General features: G+C 40.3%; 1 protein-coding gene across 2 annotated transcripts in view; it reads right to left on the bottom strand.

The window, feature by feature from the left end:
* Positions 1 to 1,726: 1,726 nt before the first annotated feature.
* Positions 1,727 to 27,809, bottom strand: part of PRPS2 (phosphoribosyl pyrophosphate synthetase 2) — a 42,330-nt gene continuing 16,247 nt past the window's right edge. The window contains exons 2-8 of one of the 2 annotated variants that reach the window (XM_018566078.1): positions 18,183 to 18,366; positions 15,589 to 15,611; positions 10,430 to 10,526; positions 7,813 to 7,937; positions 5,649 to 5,822; positions 4,028 to 4,187; positions 1,727 to 1,882 (exon numbers count right to left, since the gene is read on the bottom strand). In XM_018566078.1, the coding sequence (XP_018421580.1) occupies positions 1,790 to 1,882; positions 4,028 to 4,187; positions 5,649 to 5,822; positions 7,813 to 7,937; positions 10,430 to 10,526; positions 15,589 to 15,611; positions 18,183 to 18,366 (856 nt within the window). In that variant the 3' untranslated portion in view covers positions 1,727 to 1,789. Of the gene's footprint in view, positions 1,883 to 4,027; positions 4,188 to 5,648; positions 5,823 to 7,812; positions 7,938 to 10,429; positions 10,529 to 15,588; positions 15,612 to 18,182; positions 18,367 to 27,809 lie in introns of both variants that reach the window. The other variant, XM_018566077.1, reaches the window with a different exon arrangement.

Genomic DNA, 27,809 nt, shown 5'->3' with positions numbered 1-27,809 from the left:
CAGGACTTCTACAATCCTAACAGTTTTGTAGTCCATCACAAATACATTGAAGAATATTTATTTCACAAGCGTGACATAGGGATAGGGAGAATGACGGACAGAGACAGACTGAGTGACATCATAATATATAGAAAGATACTGTTACAAAAAAATAAAAATAACTTTGAACATCAAGTATAATTGGTCCACAGAGAAATCTTACATTTATTGTTTAAGCAAAAAAATTTCATTTTTTTTTTTGGTCAAATGAACTACAACAGAGACCCATCTGGAAGAAACAAAACATATAAAAACAAGAGATAATGCATTGTGCAGCTGTGTCTTGTATTAGCTTTGATACAACACAATTTCACGTTCATTTATTCATGTTTAAACAGTGCTCCCATCTGCTGTGACAATGCACCTTGTTATTAATATATTGCCATTTTAAAACACATGGATTCGCTTAATTTGTATTATAAGCAATATAGTGAACTGAGCAAATTATCAGTGAGGGGTAATAACATATTTCATGATGTATGTATGATCTACTTGTTCCATGTACATTCAGCACAGCTCTGAACATTTGCACTACACCTTAACAAAGGTGTCCTTAAAAACTTAGCTGTCCTGTGCTTTCTTGTGAATAGTTATTCAGGAATAGAAAGGACTAGAAAGTAATTCTCGTGCAGAGCTCACTAATCTCTATAGAACAACTTACAGCTGTTGCCATAGGTCCTAGTCAAAGAGAGATCTCAAACTGGACAACAGAATGTAAAGCTGGCCATACACCCAGGGCCCGGTTTTTCACAAGGCTACCGAGGACTTGTGAGATCTCAAACTGGACAGTAGAAAGTAAGACATACATAATCTTTCAATACCCTGGTATTAATCTGATTAGGGGCCCTAGTCCAGTACTCAGTGGGACTTGTGTGCAGAAGAAGTCCATAGCAATCATTTTCAAGCGTGCAATAGGAGAGAGTAAAAGTTTAAGTCAGTTTGCTATAGGCAACAATATCTCTTATCTATGAAGCCCAATGATTTATATGGGGACCACTCTAATTCTGAGAAAGATGGCATGTAGAGAAGACCACTTATTTTTAGATAGATGCAATTCATTTTGCCAGTCTTTAATGCCACTTGCACTTCTGATGTCCATTAAATGTCACTGGGTAGAGAAGACAAATATGGAAATCATCACAAAAGCTAGAACATGAAACAGACCTTAAAACACAAACTTGTAACAGCACTGGGAAAGAAAATGAGAGGTGCAACATAAAAACTACACCGATGTGCCAGCTTTACTAATGTTGAAAGTTGTACAATACAAACTAGCCTATAGTCTATTAGGAACATACAAAATATTAAACATCTGCCAAGATTAATATTTCAACTGCATACAGTAGAAAATAGGATTTCTTTATAGCATATCCCTACCCTTCCCAAACAACCCAAAGCTTTTCACTGTAAAAGGGAACATTCAAAGTGTCAGAACAAACTGGTGGCATTCACCAATAAATCATCTTGTGCAAGTATACAGCCGCAATTGTATCCAAAACATACACAGAAGTTTTATTAAATACAAAGGTAAGATTAGCTGGAACCCAAGGTTGCCTTCAGCACTGCCACTGACAGAAAGCATTTAAAACTAAAAATATATTTCTTGCTAAGCTGCACTCTTCCAAGAATAGGAGAGTAGGGTACAGTATCTGAAACTGCTAACAGGCATTTTATTGTCTGGCTTTTGGTTAACTTTGCTTAAAAAAAAATATAAATCCAAAAAGGGCTGCTGCATGCAGGAGAAAACAGTCTATAATGGGACATGGCTGAAGAGATATGACACAGATTCGCCATTATGAGTCCTTCTGATCGCTTCCGCCAAGATCATAGATATGTCGATAACCTTGTGCAGAGAAAGAAAAACAAAAACATATCATTGGTTTTCATAAATTCACTACAAATGTGTAGAGCTTTTATAGCCAACAATCTGCAGGTTGCAAACAGAAAAAACATATAGATCCTCATTAGCACCCAAATCAGAATGTTTGTTTCATTTTCTAAACATAGGCTATTGGAAGCAGACTGGTTGCTGTGGGTAACAAGTCATTTTTGGGTCTACACACTTACTAAAAAAGGCCCCGATACTGGTCATACAAGAAATGATACAAAAAAACAACAAACAGCGCTCTCGGGAGGGGGCCCTGAATGAACAGTATGCTGCCCTTAGAAACAGGAGGACCTGTGCGGACAGAAACGGAAACACACAAGGGCACAAGACCTTGAGGGTGGTTATAGCATAAATCTGGACCAATGTGCAAAAACAAAAACGGTTAATGAAAGTGCACTTACGTTTGAATGAAGGGACCAGAAGAGGGGCAGCCCTGGAGGAGGATCGGGAGTTCCAAGATCAGTGTTCTCATCTTGGAACTGAGTTTAAGAAGGAGGTTACCCTCGAAATGCGTCGCTTCCCGGTGTTTGAGCCCTTTTAACTTCAGGTCTTACCACCCGCTGGTCTCAACAGCCTTTAACATTTTTCTCCCGTCCACTACCGCCAGATGTTCTTTACGTTGCTACAATTAGACACCTAGGAACAGGACTGCTTCCCGAACTAAACACTGTCTTGTCAGCTGCATGACAGATGTTTAGTCCGTTCGAGTACCACCCAGCCAGATCAAGCGTCCAGCCCTCACCCCAGTCCACACAGGAGCGGCGTCTTCACACCACCCTTCCTCCCCCTTTGGTGCTCAACCCCGCACTCTCCAGTCGTGACAGGCAAGCCCTGACGGCGCATCAGCCATGAGACTAGAACACTGATCTTGGAACTCCCGATCCTCCTCCAGGGCTGCCCCTCTTCTGCTCCCTTCATTCAAACGTAAGTACACTTTCATTAACATTTTTTTTGTTGTGCACATTGGTCCAGATTTATGCTATAACCACCCTCAAGGTCTTGCGCCCTTGTGTGTTTCCATACAAGTAATGATGAAGTCCAATCAAAGATTAAAATAGTTCATAAGATCTTTTGCTTGGCATAACAAAGAAAACTTGGTTGAATTTTACTGGATTTTTGCCAGGATGGATGGATACCTCTTGATGATGTGATCTGTTCAATGAATGATTGCATTATTGCGTGCTTGGCCAGCACATTGTGTAAACAGCATTACATGGTTATGAAGTTGTATCCAAGAACAGCAAATTTCAATATCTCAAATCACCAATACGGAATATAATGAGGAAAAGCCAAGCAGGAGTATGACATGTTCCAGCATGAAATCAGTAAAGGGTTTCTTATACTGGGTATTTCACAACAATTTGCTAGGAGAGCAAGTTCTCTTCTAGTAAAAATGGTCTTAAAATCATCTGTTTTAACCCAGTTCCATGGTATGCATCCTACATATATCAACCTACTGGGCAGCATCAACAACATATGTCCTGTTTAATTTTACCTTGCAGCATCCCAACTCCCCACAAAACTCTTGGCTCCTGAGTGCTATAGTGAGTGAGGGATGTGACTCGAGCAGTGAAGTGCTCGAGTCACATCCCTGTCCCTCCTTGCCTATTCACAAGATGCCTTGTATTTTTCTCAAAGGCTAAAAGGAATTCTGTAAATGGAGGAGGGAATGTGACATTATCGCTCCTCCTCCAATCACAGAATGCCTTGTATTATTTGATAAAAATACGAGGCATTTTGTGAATGGGCAAGTATTGTGGAGGGGCAGGGATGTGACTGTAGTGCTCCAGTTGTATTGAGTTGAAATGGCATGATGTAAGGTGAGTTTTTTTTTTACTTTGCAGGCCGCCATTTTTGGGATTTTCTATCACTTTTTGTCTCAGATAATAGCCATCAGGAATAATAAAAGGTGAATTTACCCAGCAGGAGCACCAATAAAAACTTAAAAGGGATTCCAAACTTTGCCTACTCCATCCAAAAATATTTGGCTATGAACACTATAAAGTTGGCAGTTCCAGCTAAGATATCTTATTTTAAGCACTTGATGAATGCAGTGTCAGCATGGGGAAAAAAATGAATCTATATTGAAAAGGTCAGTACCTGGATCTTTGGACAATGCTTCATTTTCTCTTCCTGTGGTATTGTGTTGGTAACCACAACAGCCTCGAATGCCGCATTATTGATCCGAGAAATGGCAGGTCCGGAGAAAATGCCGTGTGTTAAAATTGCATACACTTTTGTTGCTCCAGCAGAAAGCAATCTAGATAAGAAAACACTACAATGTTAATACATACACAGGCTTTGACTACACTTTAAAAGGAAATCTGCAAGGACCAACTCTACAGCTGTCATTCCAATCCTGGCTTCACTACCTAGCGTTTCACCGAACTGGAACAAGCATACAGCCAGTGAAGTCTGAACTGTTCTCCTGCAGGTACAGAACCAAGGATCATGACTACAGCCCTAGAGCTTGAACAGCTCCCATATTTATATCCTCATAGGTGTCCTTTAATTTGAATGTCTGCAGTGGAAGGAAAATGCAGAAAATACCCCTTAGTGTCATAGAAGGCAACACTGGTGTGTGCAAAAAAAGACAGCATGTAGGCTGCTGCCTAGCTCTCATCTGTAAATTACAGTTTTCTTGGCTGGTCTTTAGTACCTTCAAGATCCCCCTAACTGAATTTCCTGATCTATTTTTTTTTTTTAGATCAGCTAATTGGCCATAACAGCTGGCCAATTAGCATTTACAGAAAGATACCAGCAATTGCATCCTCTATAGCTTTCTCATGATCTATTTACATTGAAGGTGTCTTTCACTCCCAGTTAAAGTAATGACTGATCCAGAGCTGTGCTGAAAGAAGGCAGCGGTACTCTGTACGTAAAGTGGACCTTTAATGAAAAACGGAAGCTCTGCTTTATTGCCAGCCCCGTCCCCCAGTGATGTCACTGCGCTTCAAAATCCCACAAGAATGCAATCCAGGCCATAGCAGTTAAGTACAGCAAGATCAAGGTCTTGAATCTGCCTCTTGACAACTGTATATTTTCAAAGTTTGTGAAATGAGCTGTAAGCAATTGCCACAGATACTTAATACATTTGTTACTTGTTCTAACAGCCTCTGAAAAAATGTGAATTTGATGGGTTACCTTTTCTAAACTTTCAAGCAATATTGCCTGCAGCCTCCTGGCTCTGAGTACTTCCTGCTGTACTCTGAAAAATCTGCTTCTGGGAGATGGATTGCTCATTCTGCTCAAAACAGAGCAGATCCCCTGATACTAAACAGCACCCTCTAGTGGTGGCCAGAAACAGCTTGATGACAGCAAAGATGGATGCAAACACAGAGCCAGGTTATGCTGCTGAAATCAGGAAAAGGTCACCCATCATGTTGGCATTTTTCTCAGGCTGCAGGAGGAGAGCAAATGCACAATGTTTAGTGAAAGTGCAGTTATACTTCAAATTATAAAACAGTAACACATTTTTTTTTAAACATGCAGGTTCAACCTATACCTCCAGGTATTTACAGCCTAAGAAAAACAGGAAACGTTTTTCAAAAATAACCTTTGCTTAAAAAATACAAACCGCAAATGTAATTACTACAATACTGACACATTAATTCAGTCTATAAAATCCTAAACCCTTCTTCAATCACCCTGCACCTCAGGGACCCTTTAATACCATGGAATGTACAGAGTGTGTGTGTGTTGAATGTAATCTGCTACTTACTTGTCAGCAGCATGGCACATAGTACCACATGTGTCAGCCATGTCATCAACAAGAATGGCAACCCGATCTTTCACATCTCCAACCAATACCATCCTGTCCACCTCATTGGCTTTTTTCCGTTCCTTGTGGATTAGGGCAAATTCAACATTCAGTCGATCAGCAATAGATGTCACCCTGTGAAAAAAGACAGGATTAATCTTAAAAAATATGTACCTTATGGGCTAACTAGTTTTAAAACTGTAGGTATACCGCTACATATATTTCATATATTAATAAGTGTGCCTAACATAATAAAAGTGAAACATTCTTTTTTCCCCCCAATTTTCGGTACTTTTTCCGTTCTATAGTAAAAAATAAAAACCCCAGTGGTGATTATAAACACCAAAAGAAAGCTCTATCTGGAATCAATGTCAAAGTACCGCATCGCTGAATACTGAAAAATGGCCTGGCCCAGAAGGGGGTGTAAACACAGCGGTCAGCAAGTGGTTAATGTAGCATTCCATGGGGGAATTCTGGTGCCATCTGAGACAGCTATACATTTGTTACAGGTATTTATATGCCGCTGACAATTTATGCAGCTATTTACATTGCACAGTCACATCAAACCCTGCCCTCAAGGAGCTTACAACCTAAGGTTCCCATCTAACATGCATACATACAGGGCTAATTTAGAGAGAAAGAGAGAGATACACATACAGCAAAAAGGAGCTACACTTATTAGGCTGCAAAGAAGAAAATCGCAAGTCGACACTGTTGACATCTAGTGGCCAAAGTTGGATTTAATTGTGTATCTACCCTGAGCACGTAAAATTATTCAGATAAATATATGTACTAGATATAAACCGCGAGTGTGCATACAATTCTGCAGCAATAACAAAATAGAAATAGGATTGTGAGCCTGGTTTATGAAGCCTAGGAGGTGTGCGTTTTAATCTGGTGATAAAATTGACCACGCCTTTTCCAGTTTAGAGGATATTCGCTGGTTTTTGGCCAATGCCATATGCTGGTTACAGTATATATTTTTTTATCTCTTTACAATATGTGTACTTTTGGGAAAGTTCCCCTTCACTTCCTGTCCCGAAGACACAATCACACTCACAGTGTGCAAGTACAACTCAGGTGTCCCCTTTGGGAACTTTTCCCTTTATTCCTGACAGGATGAATCTCTCCAGCTGGTACCGGTCAGAGGTTCTAAGACTACTATTTTCTACCAAGAAGGAAAAAAAAAAAAGAGTGAGAGAGACTAATGAGAAAGAAGAATAGAAAGAGACCCAAAAGGTACCCAACAAACTCTATTTGTAATGTAAATGCTCATCAACAACAATATCCATACAAAACTAAAAGTAGGTATAGGGACACAAGAATCTTTCAGCAGACATAAGTGAAAGCATCAGCAAAGCAAAAGGGTTGATACTAAAATGCTGATGCTTTGACTTATCTCCGCTGTAAGATCCACGAGTGTTTCTATACTTAGTGTGTGCGCACACACTTTTACCTAGTTTTGACCAACCATAGCTTTAAAACAACTAGTGCTACTATACATTAAATATACACATTTTATTCAAAGACTTGTCCCATTTGGCATGAAACTAATATTATGTTGCTGGTGCAGGATAAAAGGTTTTCCTTGTAATACAACAAATAAAAATCAACAGAGCTATGCGAGCCAAATAAGCTGAAGCACGAAGGGAAAGAATTGTTTAAATGGACTACTGGTCCTATTGTGCAGACTCATTGAGAATGTTGGTGAAGAAAAAGGTGGGTGAAAGCTCATGTTCAAGACTGGCATATAATTTGCCCAGGGTTTTAAAGCTTCCAGGCCACTTTAAAAGATAATAAAAATGTATGTGTAGACACCTCTAAATGTCTGTATTTTATATCACTTTTTAAGCTCCAGGTTTTACTACAGAAGCAGTATATTTTAATGCCACAAGAAACAGCATAGAAAATCTAAAAATAAATATTTAAGTCACATGGTAGTCACATGCTATAACCATGTTGATCTAAATATCACTAGCCATGGATTTTGTTCAATAACAAAGAATTTGAAGAATTTCAAATAGATACTTTATATTTGATTGGTTTTGTTCCACTTTGACTGTATTAGTTCCAGATAACTCCATTGTAGGTCAGTATGTCTCTAATCCCAGAATAATGCTAGTACCTTTTGGCACCACCGGCATCAGGAGACACAATGATGCAGTTCTTCCATTCAGGGATGTTCTCCCTAATCCATTGCAGTACTGCTGGTTCAGCATACAGATTATCTACAGGAATGTCAAAGAAACCCTGAAAAACACAAAATGAGATACTACACCACACATTTACATAACGAGACAGTAGAAACAAAAAGAGCAGCAACTTTAGTCAACGCCAAAAAAAGAACAATGCAAATGAGAATCAGAATGAAGCTTTAACACTTAGGGGCAGTGCATTTGACTTTTAGCAAACATTGACTGCAGGAAATATTAGGTCTATGTACTTTAAATGACTTACTCACCACCTGTCAATATGTGGCAAGTGTCAGTCACAGCTTTATAAATATGTCCCTTAGAACTTCTAAAGTGACAAATCAGCCCACTATCTTGAGGGTTCTGTATTTGTTGTAAAAACACAAACACTATCCTTCATCCAAACTGTCAAGGTTGCAGTATATACACAAAGGCCATCTTACGCACACAAGTAGAGCTGCAACAACTAATTGGCTAAGTCGCTTAAAATCGATGATGTAAACCGCTGTCAATGTTTTCCATCATCGATTAGTCGGCTTTCGATTAGTTGGCTTTCGATTAGTTGCCCCCGTTTGCAGTTCCACACACGCCGTGTACCTCCTCCCCGCCTCACCCAGCTCTGAGCTCTCTCCCGCCGCTGCTCGCTAAGACGCTGCCCGCCAAAATGATCACGTCGTTGCAGGGAGACTAGAGGAACAGCAGCTGCCGACAGTCCCAAGATCTCAGGGAAAAAAGTAAAGTAGCTTGAAGAGTGTGCAGGCAAGACTGCCTGCACTATTCCCCCACATGCTGTATAAATGTATTGCTGGGATAGCGATTGCTTGTATTCCTCTATAGCCGATAGTGTATTGCGCTGTATATGTAGTGTATTGTGCTGTATATGTACCATCAGCTATAGAGGAATACAAATCCCAGCAATACATTATACGTATATTGTATTGCTGGGATTTGTTGTATTCCTCTGTAGCTGGTGGTATAGCCTGCATTGCGCTGTATGATGATTATACAGCGCAATGCAGAATACCACCAGCTATACAGGAATACAAATCAGAGCAATAGTACATTATAGTATAATGTATTATTGCTGGGATTTGTTGTATTCCTCTATATCATTTCCAAACAACTACATATAGTAGTAATGGGGCTTTAAGAAGAAGTGTCAGATTTGCATTACAATATTTCAAAAATGTATTTTAAAAAGATAAAAAAATTCCATAAATACATAAAAATCATCATGACAATTAATTCCCTGATTCTTGCAAGATTTAGATAAATAGCATATTGTACAATTTAACATTTATTCATACATGTCATCCAGATTGGATTAAATTGTACAATATGCCATTTATCTAAATCTTGCAAGAATCTGAAGTTTGACCCCCGCCCCCCAGACACTCTAATGCTACGGCCATTATCGAGCTGACTTCTTGCCCTTCTTCCTGGATGCTTCATCTGCCCACAACATGGGGAGAACACGACACTGACAGATTATGAACAAAAAAATCTTTTAGGAAGCTCTCCTTCCTGGTGGCTCCCTCTGGCCAGTTTTTCTTGGGCTTCGCAATGCTGGAATGCATTCATAATCAAGCAGAATGTAAAAATATTGTTTGCATTTACATGGCACGTAAAAGTATTTACTCAGTCACCATGACTATACTATAATGGTTGAGTTCTGTACATTTGTATGCTCTGATTTCTGTATTAAAAGTGCAGCACAACACAGTAGATTTGCAGCTTCAAAATTCATAAAAAATCATTTTAGGCAGCCTAAAAAAAATGGTCCTTGCCAGTATGATTGTACGAAAAATTGGACAGAGCCTAGAGGAAGCAATTGTAAAAGGGCATAACCGTTGAAACAGTTCAAGGTTCCCGTTTATGTATTTATTATTGACACCATTTAAGCACCTTTCTTCTGGAGTAGGCATACATTACCGTTCAGTAGACATCACAGAAAAAAAAATCGACTAAAGGGAGAATAAGGACGTAGAGTTTTATAAAACGAGTGTTTCCTGCAAAGCTAAGAAGAAAGAAGCCTTAAGACATTAATCTCCCAAAATGCATCTGAAAACCAGTGAGCTGTCTAGGCTGCTTGTGACCATGAGTATTGAGGGATCAGCATAATACAGAAGGTGTTACACCAGTTTCTAGGAAGCTTGGAGGTCCATAGCAATACTGAGATATTTAAATTCACAATAAAGTAGAGGTATTTTGTACAATTTGTTTGCCTCGTGTCCTATTGGATCGTGTACTATTTGTATACAATGGCTTGCAGAAGACGAAGGCCAGGCAGTTGTGTTTGGAACAAAAGTTGATCAGATAGTAAGTCCTATCAGTATCATTTTGCCAATCAAGCATGGCACTGGGTGTATCTGGCTGCTTTTATGACCGATCTCACGACTCTCCTTGTCAAAAGACAATAACATACTGCTGATAAAGCCTTGTATGTTAACTACACAAACATTTAACATAAGAAACAGCAGATTTAGGCAGAGCCATCTCAATAACAGTCAACGATGTATGTACGTGTTGATAAAGAAGAAGATGTCATACCTGTATCTGGGAAGCATGGAGGTCCATGGTGATAATGTGATCAGCTCCAGCTACAGAAAGCATGTTTGCAACCAGCTTGGCAGATATAGGAGCCCGACTCTGTTTAAATAAAAATATCACAATGGAATAGTCACAAATGTTCTCACTCAATTCTCTTTATCCTTCAATGAAAATATAGACTGGAACATGACCAGGTGCTCACTAACACAAATGTTAATGTGAATGTAGTCCTGTCATTGATTATTTACAGACTTGTAGTCTGAAAACGCAAATGTCAGTTTTGCAACTGTGATGAACAGAATAAGACTTGTGTCCCTGGAACATATGCAACATTTGCCATGTTTGAGTTAAAAATATGACAAAATGTTTAACTTTGGTCTTGCCTTTAGGTAATCCAAGCATGTGTTTCTGGACAATGAAGCTGCTAAAAGGTCTAAAAAGATGAATGAAATGTATGTTTGCTGTGATTTAGAATTCTACAAAATTAAAGCTCATCTAGGAGTGGCTCCTACATAGCAATTCTAGTAAAGAGACAATCGGGAAGTGCAATATAAGTGCTCAATAATTATATGATAATATAGGATAATATAGGATTTGTCAGTGTCAGCAACACAGAAAATTAAATTCTTCACCTATGACATTGCTTCTATCCATCATGTCTATGTTATGGCTTATGCACCTGGAGTTTATATATTTAAAAATTTCAATGTTGGTCCCATCTTTATCATTTAGCAGAGGAAATTAAGAATGTGGCCTACTGTAGAAATTAAGCAGCAAGATGCATTTGTTTTGGAATGGTGTTAGCACACATTGCTACAAAACACCCAGGATCGAAGTCGAAGACATTTGATGATATGTATAACAGACATTACTGCTGGCACAAGTAATTCTAACACTGGGCCCTGACCAGGTTACGATTTATTGCAGGATTTATTGCAGTGTTAACATTTTACACTGGGTGCATACTTTTAAGGGGTGCTATGACTGAAAAAATGCTCACAAACGCTGTAAGAAAAAATAAAGCTGAACGTCAAATCCAAGGCTAAACAAATGTGATCTAAATACAAGTAGTATGTGTACCCTCACTTGGCATAGTTTGTGCATTTCTTCTAGGTCTGTGCAGTAAAGTGCAGGAGTTTCTTTTAAAACAGAACAGTCACTGCTGCGCTCTCCCTTTGTTCAGGGTGACTGATCCTCCAGGGCGACTGCCAGGAAACCAGCATTATCAAAAGGAGAGAGTTCATCAATGGCAGCCTCCATAATCTTCCATGACAAGAGTCCCTTTAAAAAGGTATATGAATAGTGCATGCCCTGATCAGCTTTACTCTTTTTTTGCCGTTAAAGCCTTAATCTATTCAGCTTTCGGAAAGCCTTGTTTTTCGAAGGCTTAGGTATTTAAAGAGAATGGAAAACTGAAAACTCAACAACTCTTAAGAAAATGCATTTACGTATTACGCAGTCACTGCTGTTGAACTGCTGCAATATAATGATACATGCTGCCATCTTGTGGCCACTAATAGAACTATACAAGTTAAAAGAAATAACAAAAAAAGTACCTTATGCTGAAATGTTTCCCCCCCATTTAACAGAAAAGGAAAAGCAAGCATTTCAAACAAGTGTATATGTGGCATAACGTATAATTAAAAAAATTAAGTGAAATGTTGCTCGTTCTATCTAGCACAAAAGCAGGACGTCACCTAATTCTTCAACTTAACCAGAGGTAAACATAGTCCAATGAGACTGCTCGCTTACCAGCGATTAACATACAAAAAACAATGTACAACTACAGCCATGACTGTCAATTTATGTAAGCTGCAGCACATCGCTTGCTATGCTTTAGCTGGAATGACCTGCTTATATGAAATCGATGCAGGAGTGAACTAAATGAGAACATGGAAATACAAAGCTTGAGCAAAGGTTCATTGTGCTTTGCATAAGAATCAAGACACTGCTCGTCATGCTAATGCTATCACTATTTGCAAGGTTTCCTTCCCTGGAAGAAGCTGGGCATTGGAATGCACAATACATATGTACAGAATATATTTAAACGAAATGTCAAGACAAGCTTAACAAAATGTCAAATAAGAAAATGTGTAAAGCCTAATGTATTACCACATGTACCAATTAAGAGATTCAATTAGAGGCCTCTGTGTGCTGTCTCAGGAATTGCCTCAATCAGCTCCTAAAATAGAGCTAATTGGTTTGCATGCTCTACAGCCAAAAGATTCCATTGTCACATGTCAACATGCTAAAAAAAAAAAAACTAGCAGCACCACCCAATATGTAGGAAATATGGCAAAGGTTGGGTATTTAGGAAAGTTCATAACTGTGCTCAACCACTTATAAAGGGTGAATTACTGAAATGCTTATAATACTATTGTAATCTTATAAATCCTAAATGGTATTACTTAAATAGCATACAGTACCACTCTTTCTACAGCAATGCTTTTTAAGGTTCCTACGCAGAGAGTGTTTCGGGATGGTGACAACAGGGGGAACATGTTTGCCCATTGGTATGGTTATTTGTAGTCTCCATCAGGACAGCATGGCGGACTGAGAGAGTGGGACCTCATACAGACTATGGAGTATGTACTACCATACCCCTTTGGTAGCCATAACAGCAATTTTTGAACTGGTTTCATACCCAATTGCTTGACTACATACATTTAATTGAATTAAGAAGGAATTTACTCAAAAGGGTTTTAATATCGACAAAAAATGATATTTTTGTGGTAACTTTCCTTTTATAAAGTAAAAATTGTTATTGTATTTAAATTAAGGCTGAATGCCATGCTTACTCTAGATATACTTAGTAGAATTAATAATTGGAGCGACTGGTCCAGACACAGCAAAGTGGCTGGCTGTGGATAAAGTTGAACTTTGGTGTCTTGATGTTATTTGGTAATAAAGTAATTTAAATTACCAAGGCATTTTCGAACACAAGAGAATAACCTTGTACCCAGCACATAAAATGCACTTAAACTGCTTAACATCTGTCATCAACGAGCAATATCACAGTGGGCGTCTGCCATTACATATCCATGTTGCCCTGATTATGCCTACATTGCAGTTCTGCAGAGAGAGAATGCAGCTTTACTCACTGACTGGTTACTATTACATTTTCAGCAGAGAATGTGTGCAAAATAATGCACCTTTTTATTTGTAGCTTTTAACACTATGATATTTTTAATGTTTTTATTTAATTTTACATTGAACCTTAGAATGTCAAAGGGGCTGAAACTTGTCCACATGCTGTGCCATTAGATTGGTCATTTTTAGACTGCTTCTATATTAAATATAGTAAAAAAAAAACACCTTTTACTGCAAACAGGGGTAGGACATTAAGGGCCTATTTACAACGCAATTGTGTTGCAGCAACAAACATTACCTGCATTTGTGGGATGCACTGCCGTTCATTCGAAATGGCACCCCAATATACCTCACCAGCGCACAGATATCTTGAGCCTGCCTTCATTTTCTGTCTGAATGACAATCATTATCAACCTCCTCCCCTACTCTCAAAGCTATTAGCTTGCTCTGCCCTTAGTCATGTGTGGGTCTGATCTGTAGGGCTGGCGTCAGTGTGCTGCCCTTCCCACGCATCAGTTAAAAAGAAAAAAAAATCCCCGGCATATTATATTTAAAATGTGCATCCCTGCAGGTCACTGGCTGCAGACTTTAGCTGTGCAATCTGGTGATCAGTTGATTACAATCTACTAAAGTATGATCTAACAACTGATCAGCAGATTGTACAGCTAAAGTCTGCAACACTCAGCAAGGATGAATGTCTACATGGATGTTGAAGCTGTGTTTTTTTACTCTCTCTAGGCAAGGTGCTGTAACGTATACAGTTGTCTTCTGGCCCCTCCCACTAAACTCAATCTGGCTATGGAACAAACACCATAAGAAAATCCCAGTGATAAATGTCAGCGGGTGTCAAAGCAGGTACTTGTTGAAAACAAAATTTTTGGATTATGACATTTTAATTGCATGTTGACTGCAACATGGGGCAAAGTAATATATATGAGGGGGCAAAGTAATATATGGGTACATTACACTTCTGCTTTAACTATTGGAAGCGCCAATTTGTCAGGTATCTGCTAAATAGATATGCCATTTAACCTCACAATTGACAGCCACAAGCTAATATTTTAGGAAATGATTACCTGTGTGACAAATCATTTGGAACCACAAGACAATGGTAGCAAATTATACATAATTAAAAACATTAAAAAAAACAAAAACACTTTTCATACAAAGCACAGCACTCACAGAAATACTGTGAATTGTTAAGCATACAGAAAAAGGAAGGAATATGAAAAGGCACAATTATGAACAGTGCAAATGACATTGCTGCATGAAAATATTGACATATGCATGCCTTGGTCTCTGTGAGAAAACAATGTACTTTGACTAGAGACCTGACCTCGTTACAAATTTCACAGCAAAGCTATACCTGTAAACTGGGGAGGTTTGTGCATGTTTGCTTTCCAGGACATGTAAAAAAAAATATTACACAATTCTCTGAATTTGGCAAGAAAAACTGGCTTCAATGTTCTCCCCCACTAGCTAAAGGTTATTTAAATATTATAGTACTAGAGTAGAGTAATGTTTACCCTTGAAGGAAAGACCTTGGGACTGGTTATCTTGTTTCCTTAAACATCATTGGATTCACATGGTAAAAGAATACTTTAGTAAGCAGATATAAATGGCTTCTGGTTGCTGAAGCAGTGCACTTTGGAACATCCAATAAATTCACGAATAGCACAAGTATAGTGAAATATAAAAACTATATACTCTCACAATGTTACGGTCAAGAAAAGAATTTAATGTGCATCTAAAAGCCCAAAAATGATATTTTTTTAAATTCGACAGTGGCAAGGGGCTAGAATGTCTGTCAGGTTTCTACTGCTTTCTGTGAACCCAGTGGAGACCATTGTCGTCAGAACTGAAAATAAGGGAAAAATCTAAAAGTTTGAGTACGAAACGGGAAGATCTTTCACTTGGAACACTTGTTCTAGTGAAAAATGTCAAACTGTGTATTCAATTATTTTAAAGAGATTTTTTCTAACCTCCTGTTGTGTTCAAGATGGGAAGCAAAATAATATCTGCCCATGGGATGCAGACACACGAAAAAAAAAAAAAAAAAAAAAGATAACCTTAGGGTTTTAACCATTCCTTCCTCTATCCAAAGTTACAAATAAACCTGAAGCATCTTGCAGTGTGTTTTGACATGTGCTTTCTGTTAGGCCGGGTGCGCACCTAGGCGGCATAGTTTTTGCGTGTTTGTACACGTGTTTAGTGTGCAGTTATTAGCAAGTTTATGCGTTTGGCACATTTTGACACGCGCTTGCATGCAGATACATGAAGACGTGCGTTTTAACTAGCAGATTAAGAAACATTGTGGGCAATGGACGAATGCGCGCACTAAAGCGCACAAAAATGTTGCTTCTGCCATGCGTTTTTGGGCGTTTCCATTGAAGTCTATGGGGCACAAAACGCGCCGTTAACCGCCCAAAGAAGCTCTTGTATCTTTTCAGGAGTTTAGTGTTGTCCTGCTGGCGTTTTGATGCTCAGGTGTGAACAGGGGTCATAGAAAATCATAGGATTTCTTGTGTTGGGCGTTTAAAAGCGCTCTTTCGACTGCTCAAAAATGCCTAGGTGTGAACCAGGCCTTAGTGTGTTGATGCGTTTCCGGGGTCACACCCCATACATCAGAATCCTGATGAAGGGGGTGTGACCCCGGAAACGCGTCAACACAGGCATTCCTTGCTGGCACACAGGAACGTCTGTGCAGCTGTCACTTGCTCTTTTCCTGGTCCGATGTTAGAGTTCCATTCTCTAATAGAAGGCTCAATTTTTATCTACTTTTGTGAGTACTACTCTTATCAATTGTTTTAAACTTTGAAAAAATGTATCTACACTAGGGAAGGCGCCCCCTGTTTGTTACTCCTTTCTAGCACATCAGTCAGGTTATACCAAGATTGCTTCCATTTCGAACATTTGTTAGCATCCCTAGGCTTCATTTGGATGGAAACTCAATTATTCATTAACTTGTTGACGCTTCGGACATCAAGCTAGTCACTTAATGTGAAATGTTCAGGTCAGCGTGGAGGGCAGAGTTTATATTTAGAACCATCCATATGGATAGCATCTATGCTAGCCATGCTTGGTGCATATGCATGATGTCAAAAAAACATAATATTAAAATTAACAATTAAGCATAAAAAGCATACTGGAAGCACAGCCAACATGGTCAGAGCATTTATTTTTCACCCAGGTATACCTGCAGGGCACCAGTCCAGTCCCTTTGGTTTTAAACTGGGGTTCTTTTTGCATAAGAGAGGCATTTCCAAACACAGCTCTTATAATCTCTTATAAAATAGTTTGAGGTATGGCAGTTTATCTGTACAATAATAATTCTCACAGCTACCAATTATATTCAAAATGTGAATCTAACTGGTAATTGAAGAAGCTAAACACCTGCATTTCATAGCCAGGGCATTCTCCCCTCCTACTGTAAGTGCCTGCACCTTTTTTATTTAATCTGCCACATGGTGACTGCTGCCAAAATCCTATCATATTAGAGTTGTCACAATACACAATAAGATCAGGCTGCCTATGTACTAAACACATAAAATGTATTAGTCATGTACGCTGTCATATCTCTGTGAAGTTGTCTGAATGGTTAAGTCTTGGGCTAGAGCCAGCGACTTTTAAACACTGGAATTAAAAGTAAAAGTCAATTTGGGCTTGATCTACGATAACATGCCACATTACTTCTGGGGCAACAGATAAGTGAATAGTAGTGGAGAATATTGAGCATTGTTGGAGCAGCTGTACAATAAGCACATGACCTTCATCAGCCTCTATTATTTAATTAGTCCTATCTATCCTATGTATAAATATTGAATGGAATTGTAGGAACTGAAACATCCTGGTTTGTTTACTGGCTATGCTTTCACTTTTTCCTGTAGGTGTTGATCGTATACAGCACAGCTCAGATCTGAGTGATCAGTCCTATAGCTGCCCACAGCATATAATCCTCAGCCCTGACCAGGTGCTTATAGGGCACATACATTGCAAAAGTTCCCCTTGTGTGGTATAAAGAGACTGTACTGTTCTCCTTCACTTCGAAGAAATTCTGCCATCAGGACGGAATGTTTCTGAAAGCACGTTTGCCCCTTTTCAACCTTCCTGGGGTTGTACATTGCAATGATGATTGGCTCCAGTATACACATCATTCATTCAGTGGTGTCCAAACCCTAGGAGAGACATGCTTTTATCTTTAGTTCCTATGTTCCAAATAGACATTGTCTGCAATAGCTTATGTTGCAGTCTTCCCCACAATATCTGCAGTAGCATCTTTGGCAGCTCTCCTCCCCCCAACCTTGTAATATGTTCTGTGACATCCCTACTCTCATGTGTCTGCACTACAGTCGTTGGCAGCTAGCCACACCACACTATGTTCTCTGGCAGCTGTCCCATGACACTAATTTTTGAAAGCCTGCGGTCCACACAAGGCTCCATCGTCACACATTCGCTAGATATACAAAAGTTAGCAGTAGATATTGAATATCCAAATAAGTCACATCTTTTCCTTACTATGAATTGTGAGGCCTGATCAAAATCAAGCTCCTCAAGGATAAGTTCATTCTGGAGTCAAAATAAAAAGCAAGCACCCTGATCATGAACAATAGATACATTTATGATAGTTTCCACCTGGATATTGTACAGAGGTGGCTCATCTTACCTTGTCTTTTTTGTCTTGGCGAGCATATGGAAAACATGGAATGACCGCTGTGACTCGAGAGGAAGAAGCAATCTTGCAGGCATTTATCATGATGAGGAGCTCCATCAGGTTGTCATTGATCTCACCACAACCACTCTGTACGATGTAGACATCTTCCCCTCTCACGCTCTCGCCAATCTCAACACTATATGAATATTTAAAAAAAGGGAACATTTACTGTAAACATTACATTTATTGACAAGATGCAACATAACTGCTTGAAAAGTTGTCGGAACAGAAGAAAGAAAGATTACTGTCTAGCAGAAAAAAAAAAAAGGAGTAAATGACAACAGCATGTTTGTGTAGATAACTGTCAAAACAATTCATCCAATGGTAACTGACCTTGATATTCCCAACACTGCCTATGCACCGGAATGTACAAAAAAGTACCTGCACCCTTATCATTTTTTTGCAACAAAGTACACAAGGTGCAGTGCTGCAATAATGTGTTGCAGTCTGCTGCATCTCCCCAACACATGTACCCTTCAATGGTGTGAATGGGCTCTTACAGCTTGTTTTTTATTAGAAAGCAGCCTCAGTTGACAGAGAGAGCACTGCAATCAGCAGGGTGCATGAACTTAACAGTCCGACTTAGCAGGTGGGACGATGGACCTCCATACAGAAAGCAGGGCGTGCAGGTTTTTCTACATAGGCTGTCACTAATTTCTGATAAAAGATTTTGAAGAACACCTTTTGTTTTGATACACCAGGAATATATTTAGCAGATTCAAACAAAAGGTATAGTTAAGGTGCCCATACACCTTGCGATTATTGTACGGTAATCGTGGGAAATCCCGCGAACGTACGATAATCACAAGGTGTATGGAAGGCGTGCGACCGTTTCTACTGTACGGTCGCACATCTTTTGTCTAATGAGCATGTTTGAAAATCCGCCGAGAATCGTACGATTGTCGGCGGGTTTGTGGCATGCTCGGGAGACAAATGCCGAACGGGCCGATGTGCCACACTGCCCGTTCACCATTGCAGTCATCGGAAGCCCGCCCCTCATGGGAACGGTTTTCGGTGATCTGCCTGTCCAAGATGGGCAGATCGTACGAGCTTTTAATTAGCTTACAACAATCGCAAGACACAAGTCTTGCGATGGTTGTAAGGTGTATGGCCACCTTTAGACTTTCAACTTGGATATGACTTGATTAAAATTCTTATAATGTTTTACCCCTGCAATACACAGAACTGGGATATGCAACGGAGGCATGCTCAAAAAACGGAAACATTACTGTTTTTGGGGTTGGCACTTGCCATGCTTTGCAAGTATGCATAGCACACAGTACTTGCACATTATGGCACTTACCTCCTCAGGGTGCCCTCCTCCAACGATGTCAATGTCTTGTTGAACCACTGCCATGCTAACATCTTCTGCTAGTTGTCTTCAGGGTTAAGAGTTTGCAGGCTCTGCTGTAGGGCAGCCACTGATCAACCAATTTCTGCACATGCACACTGCATTATAATGACACCTAGCTCTATTAGGATATTAAAAAACGCCAGGAATGAGGGGTAGTGAAGACTGCATTGGGCACACACAAAATAAAAAGACTACTATAAACAGGAGGATGTTTTTGCACAGGAGAAAGTTTTTGCATATGCATAATTCTGCCAAAAAAAACCCCTCTGGGTGGTATGTACAGGCAGGTTCACTATTTACAAGACAAAGCTCATTTAGCTTTTGAAAAGATGTCTAAATATATCACAGAAAAAGGACAGTGGGAATCTAAAACTGTCAGGATATCTGGGCACCTAATATACACATGCTTCTTTCAGATCATTAGTAGTAAAACAAGTACAAGGATGACACTCCCAGAGCCCCTATCTTCAAAAAGAAGTCACCAATGGTAGCAACTGCATGTTGAGGCAATCTACCCAGGCTGAAATGCAGACGTCTCAGATCATCATCAATCATCAAACCACTTATGTTCAGAGCCTAACTCATAACCAGCAAAAACTGGATAAAACAGAGGCAAGGAAAAAACTGTATGAGCAATAAGCCAGTGTTTTAAAAAACAGTAATTGGAATAAAAGGATCTGTGTTACAAAACAGACATCTTCACATAAACACATCAAACGCAAAAAACAAAAACAAAACCCATTATCACCACCATGAACCAAAACAGAACACAAGATAAAGAACCCACAAATGTCTGCACCACAAAGATTGTACAAAAAATGAATTTTATAAAAATACATTATACACTATAATGTAAAGTATCATTACATTAGAGAAGGCAAATGCATCAGGAAACTTTGGATGACATTGGCCAAGGTCACTTACGGTAAGGCGGACCTGGGGTAAATGCAGGGAGTGTCGTGCAACAGGGCGATCCCAAACAGCCACAATATAATGTATAGCAAAAGGAGTTGAAATGTTGCAACTCCAACAATTTAAAGAGACAAAATATATTATTTTGCAGAAATGTTTCAAATTTGCATTCTATTGCATAACTATTCAGGTGACTTTCTTTCAATTAGTGCAAACATAAAAAGGGACCCACACTGCATGCAATCTTTGTAACACGACTGTGCAGGTAACATATGACAAAAATCAAGGACGTTTTACAAACATATGGTCATTGTGATCAATGACAATCTGTAATAGGGCACTGGAATTTTTCCCTACTTTTTATTTAGGAAAGTCTATCAACATGCAGTCCATAACTCTATTCGTTCACATACTGTAGGACCCATTTATAAAGAGAAACAGTAAGTGTGTGTGTGTGTGTTCCTCATTATTTGTTTCAGGACAAATTTGACATGTCATGTGACAGGGCTCTTCTCCTATCCCAGAGTGTGCTTTGCAGCGTTATGCAGAAATCACAAGGCAGCTCCACAACAGACTCTGCTGTTTATAAATGAAAATGTGAAAAGGTTACCGCAAAGGGCAGCACCCACTCTCCCATATAAAATGGGGGCCAAACACCCTCTCCTCTATTATCTGACAGAACATGTCACACAGTAGTAGAACTATAGCTTGATAGGGAGAAACAAACACAACTAAACATTAACCACTTAATGACCGGGGTGTTAAACCCCCTTCCTGTCCAGGCCATTTTTCAGTATTCAGCTCTTTGGTACTTTGACATTTATTCCATCACACAACACTGTACTGAAATTAAATTTTTCTATATCATTTTTTGGGGACAGATAGAGCTTTCTTTTGGTGGTATTTAATCGTTACTGTTTTATTTTTATTTTTTTTTACTATGGTAAGGAAAAATGACCAAAACAAAAAAAAACGTTTCCCGTATATTAAATTATGAAACATTTATTACCCAATTTTTTGGTAAAATATAAAAGACGGGGCCACGTCAGGTAAATAGTCACAAAACATGTCAAGCCTTAAAATTGTACGCGCCCGCGAAACCTACAATACCCAAAATTGGCCATAGGCAATGCTTTAAAAGTAGAGGTGCACCGAAATAGAAATTTAAAAACCGAAACCGAAAATGTTTATTTTAATTTTTTACATTTATTTATCCATTTATTAAATATTTTTATTTTTTACTTTACTTTACAGACCCCTGATATTTCCCATTTAAAACAGAAAAGAGATTGAGAACCGAGTCCACAATCTCTTTTTCTGTATCCCGTTAGCAATGAACAGGAATCCTCTGAGTGTTCCTTCCTGTTCATTGATAACATGAGAACATTGTTTGTTTACAATAACCACAATTATGAATGAACAGGAGGTGATGTAGATCACTCCCATTCATTCATAATTGAGGATATAGTAACCATACCATATCCTCAATTATCTACACTCAGCGATCACTGAGTGTTTGTAGCCTGCTCTCCTCTCTGGCACACACCGTCACAGGAGGCTGAGTGAGCGATACGAGAGCCCAGCCTCCCGTGACAGCGCTGTCTCTGCCCCCACACCGCTCTGTGAAAGGCGGCTGAGCGGTGTGGGAGGAGAGACGCCAGCCGCTCACAGCGCTCGTCCGGCTGTCACTTTCGCTCCTCCCCGCTGGGACACAGAGCAGTGCCCAGCAAGGAGGAAAGAAATCACGGATGCGACGATGTATCGGCAGGAAAATGGCACTTTCGGCATTTAGCCAAAAGTACAATTTTCGGCCGATATATCAGTGCATCCCTATTTAAAAGCTTTTACCACTCAGTTCAGTATCAGTGAACTGATTGCGGCGATATGAAACGTGTAGCACAGTTGTCGTTTTCGTGCAATGGCGCACCCGACGCGTATTTACGTTTAGATGTGCGTAAACTTGGGGGTGAGGGGACTTAAAGATTCTTTTATTTACTTTAATATTTTTTTTACACTTAATGTTATTGCTATCACATAGGGGAATGACAATCCCCCTATGTGTTAGCACAGGCACACTGACAGGTCCTCTTTAGCTTCACTTCTGCATTCAGACGTCGGAGGGGGATAGGCAAGGAGGAAGATGCTGATCTCCCTCCTAACACCCACCCGAGCTGGACCCGGGCCGCAGCGGAGCCCGGGATTGAAGGAGGGGGATGAAAGCACTGCAAGAGGGGCGCGCAGAGCCGCACATACAAGCGATCGGACGGCTACAGAGTCTCCGATTGCGTGTATGTGTAACAGCCGGTAACGGCTATTTACATTTTACAGTTTTTTTCTACACGTGCGAGCAGAATAAAAAAAAGCCGTTTATTTACGGCGACCCACCAATGGGAGCTACCTGTTTTTTTCACAACGGGTGGACGGCAAGCAGTTAAAACATGCACAAATACCCCTAGCCACGAAAGGCATAGTAGAACCAGGTATCTAATAGAATCCATAAACCATTGTTTTTGTTGTTTTATTAACATAATTGAGGATTTGCTGTGTTTACATGTATATAGTAATTAGAAGTTTTGTTCTGTGTGAAAACATTTTAAAAACAGAGCGGTTTACTGATAAAACGGAAATTATAAACATGGTACATAAATATTGGCCAACAAGGCCCAGATGTTCGCAGTCTACAATTTCACACGCCGATAGCAGGCACAAGACTACGAATCAGTAGAAACGCACGCTGCAAAATGCTACCTAGGAAACTAAATAGGTTAGCCAGTTTCACTGTAAATGGCCTGAGTAAACAGTCACTGGAACCTGGGTTAAAGTTCAGTAAACTGTCTAGTGACCTAAAACCAGTTTTAAGCTCTGGGAAAGTCACATAAACAGACAAAAGGGTGAAGCAAATAGGAAACTGGCAGAGCAAGATGACTATTGTGAAATCACTTGCAGGATTAACTAGCAAAATAAACTTAAAAAGCTAAAAATGCTGTCCATCTATACAGTGTTTGTGTTTTCACAAAGTAGATGCAGACCCTAAGGGCTCATTCACACAAGTGTGCACATCAGTGTAGAGACCTGCTCCCAGGAGGGAGAAGTGCTGCACGTGATTGCGTGCAACCACCTTTAGCTCTCTATGGGGGGACACAGGTGCACGTTGACCCGGACTTGCACAAATGTCAGCGTGTAGCCGTGTCCTCCCATAGGTAGGTAAAGGTGGCTGCACGTAATTACATACAACACCTGTCCCTTCCTTTGGTCTAAAGGTGCCCATACACCTTACGACCATTGCAAGACCTTTGAAAGCTCGTACGATCTGCCCATCTTGGGCGGGCTTCCGATCCCTGCAAACGCGCAGTGTGCGCACACCGGCCCGTTCGGCAGTTGTCTAACAAGCAGGCCACTACGATTCTCGGCGGGTTTTCAAGCCTGCTTGTTCGACGGAAGACGTGCGACCGTACAGTAGAAACGGTCGCACGCCTTCCATACACTGTACGATTCTCGTACGATCGCGGGATTTCCCGCGATTCTCGTACGAGAATCGTACAGTGTATGGACACCGTAGACAAGAATGCAAAGGTCAGAAAGCCTCAGAAACACAGTATTCAAATACTACACTATATTGCCAAATACTATACACTATATTGCCAAAAGTATTGTGACACCCCTCCAAATCATTGCATTCAGGTGTTCCAATCACCTCCACCACCTGCTTCTACAAACATTTGTGAAAGAATGGGTCGCTCTCAGGAGCACGGTGAATTCAAGCGTGGTACCGTGATCGGTTGCCACCTGTGCAATAAGTCCATCTGTGAAATTTCCTTGCTACTAAATATTCAACGGTCACCTGTTAGTGGTATTATAACAAAGTGGAAGCAACTGGGAACAGCAACTCAAGTGGATCAACAGCAAGTGGATCACTTTCCAGAGGTGCAGTGGAACCTGCCACCTGTCTGAATGAGGCCATAAAGCAGAAGAAAAGTGATACAAACTGCTAGGAGGGAGGGATTCGACAGAAAAGACAGGCAAAGTTTCTTCTGCCAGAAAAATCCTTCCTCTTTCCCCCCAGCAATATTTTTTTTGTACACGGTACAGCGCAGTATACACACACAGCCCATTCATGGCATCTGGGCCTGACGCCTGGGAGGATGTAACTAATGGGTGCATGCTCAGGCGTTACATCAGTGGCCACCCAAAGGCCGAAGAGGATGCCTGTTGGCAGCAGAGATGGTGATGGCAGGGGAATAGAGCGGGCGACTGAAGATGAATCCGACAGTGTAGAAGGGCACGCTTGTAACATAAGTGTGCCATAATGTGCTAGTTGCACTTTAGGGCAAAAACCAATCCAACACACAGTGGTTTACAACTGTTTGAAACATCTCGGCTCACATCAAAGAGCTGCCAGCAACAACCGAACAAACAGAACCTAAAGTAACGTCCAACGAATAGCAGCCAAGTTTAAACTTGCAATATCCTGGAATAAATCACAATAAAACTGTACTGTCTGCCTTTATGAACCGTTTCTACTGTACAGTCGCACGTCTTCCATCGAACAAGCAGGCTGGAAAACCTGCCGGGAATCATACGATTCTCGGCGAGTGAGTGGCCTGCTGGTTCGACAACTGACGAACGGGCCGGTGTGCGTTGCCCGTTTGTCGTCCTTGCAAGCCCGCCCCTCATTGCAAGCCCGCCCCTCAAGGGGGTGGGCTTGCGATGATCGCAAGTACGATCTGCCTGTCCAAGATGGGCAGATCGTACGTTTTTTTAAGTACTTTACAACCATCGCAAGACTAAGGTCTTGCGATGGTTGTAAAGTGTATGGCCACCTTAATAAAGACATCACTTTGGATTTCTTTCAATTTGGTTCAGATTATTAGAATGACACTTAAGGTTTTGTCATTTGTCCATGGTTATGTTCACGTTCAGTACATGTAATGTTTAAAAAAAAAAAAAAATTATATAAGAAGTCAGAGTGAAATTGCTTAGGATGTCCGTCACAAACTTGTGGCAGTAAAAGTAGTTATCCAACACAGCTTTGCATTAGAATGTTTGCAAAGATTTGCCTGCATAATTTTCTTTCCTGTTTTCATCTGTTAAATAAACCAGAATAAGCAAATGCTCTACAGGTTGGACTAGACTGGTCTGGAAATTACAGCATGCACTAAAGTCATCTCATAAAAGTCTGTGAACTCACTTATGTTGCTCCTTGACAGGTAAATGTGAACTTTTGGCAGCAACTGATAAGATCACCACATTAGCTTTCTTCACCCAGCGAAGACATCTACTATTCAATGCATGCTGCATATCTCCTGATTACTGGAACACTGCCACATTCGAACTATTCAGCTCTAGTTTAAATCAGCAGAAATTAAAAGTAGAATCAGAAAACAAATTTTCACCCACCGGATCATTGGTGACTTTGGTTTCCTGCTGTCCACCAATACATAGGAATGCCATACATGTCATATTATTGGACAACAGAACCAAATATCTTGGTATCATGGGATAAACTATCACCCATTTTAAAGTGTTGTTTCTGTGGGGCCATTAAATGAAGCCAGCAAGTGTTTCCACCAGTGATGTTTGAAGCTAGGTTCACACCTGCACTACATGACACCCGGGACACGCGATCACAGTGATTGCCGCGCTGCCCCATTGATTTAAATGGGGTGATATCCGCGCGTCAAACGCAAAAAAAAAAAAAAGGTACCAGTACCTTTTTTTGCAACACACCGCTGCGATCGTGTTCACTTGCACAGGCGGTATCGCGGTGGGAAACTGCGAGATCCGCCGGGGTGCCATTAGAAAATAATGGCACCCACAGCACGATCGGTTCCCACCTTGGCGACTCTTGATTGTGCAGCAATTGTGCACAAAACCGCATGGATTGCTGCGTGGTCAGTAGTTGCCAAGGTGTGAACCTAGCCTCAGAGTACCCTGAACTGCAAATCAAAACTGCGCAGCTTTTTTCTGAAAGGCCACACATTTCTGAAGCCAGAGCTGCTTTTTTTTTTTTTTACAGTTCTAAAGTTGCTCTGAAACTTATAAAAAGCAGAAGATGGGGGTGACCGTTGCCAGTCCCTCATATTTTGCCCAACTAAGGGGTCTTTCCTTATTATTCTTCATCCCACAAAATAAATCTGTCCAAAAATCTGTCCCCACGAAGGAAAAAAAAAAAAAAAGCAGTAAATGCTCACCTCTCTCAATGATTACACTGCCAAACACCACTGCATCAAAGAGAAGTCATCAGCCACCCAACACAGTTCCACTGAAGACAAATCTGCTGGGAGTCTCACACCGTGCCCTCCACAGGACCTCCAGCCCTAATCTAGAGATCTGCACAGCATTTGCTGGAAAAATCTCAACTGGTCCATGCGCACTGTGGCCTCAGTCATTCCTACAGTAGGGACTGTACTCTGGATGGCTGGGGGCGCAATTACTACAGACCAGCCACAAAAATGAATGAGACCACTATGGCATACACAGTAAGTGGTCCACACAGCAGCAAAGGTGAGCATATACTCTTCTTTTGCTGGGACAGCTTTCGGGAAATATTTTCATCACAGGGTCACGAACACAAAATTGATTTCACAGAATTACTCCTTAGTTCAAGTGTGACCATAACTAAAAAATGCCTGTCATCTGCACCTCAATCATCAGTGGTGGGCTGTTATTTCCCAATGCGGTTTATAAACCATGCTGGTGAAATCACACAGTGATCACAAATGTTCACATTGGAGATCACAAATGTTTACATTGGAGATCCCTCCCCTCGCCTTCCTGTTACAACAGAGGAAGTAGAGGAAATAGGAATTTATGAATGAAGTTAGCAGCAGCAGCTGATTAATGTTATGGGGTTTTCACGGACTGTGGGATTAGGATTTGTTTAACCCTCCCTCCTGTATATGTCAGCTCATGTGCGTCTCTGCAGTGACCTGTATATTACCCCCTCCAACTCCCTTATCTGCTCATCTACACAATCACCCCTTCATCGCCATACTCCTACTCTATATGACCTGTACGTTAACCCCTTTACCACTTCCTTCCTCTGTGAATGACCCATTACATAGTGCACCATTACCAAGCTCCATGGTAACCATGTCAATACTAGCAGGTTTCTTCATAATCAAAAAATTGTGCCAAAAAATGAGATCTACTTTGCTAAAAGGGGTCAGTTTGGGGGTGTTTTTACTGCCTTATACTTTTTGTTTTAAATAATTTATAACAGAAAGAGAAAAGTTTTTTTTTTTTCTTCAAGATTTTGTCCTTTTTGCAATAATCAATAAAACCAAAAGGAAAGATGTGTCTATATATATATA

This window comes from Nanorana parkeri, unplaced genomic scaffold, assembly GCF_000935625.1.
Source record: "Nanorana parkeri isolate BGI_ZX_2015 unplaced genomic scaffold, ASM93562v1 scaffold913, whole genome shotgun sequence".
Classification (NCBI taxonomy): domain Eukaryota; kingdom Metazoa; phylum Chordata; class Amphibia; order Anura; family Dicroglossidae; genus Nanorana; species Nanorana parkeri.
This window is presented reverse-complemented; position numbering and strand designations above follow the sequence as displayed.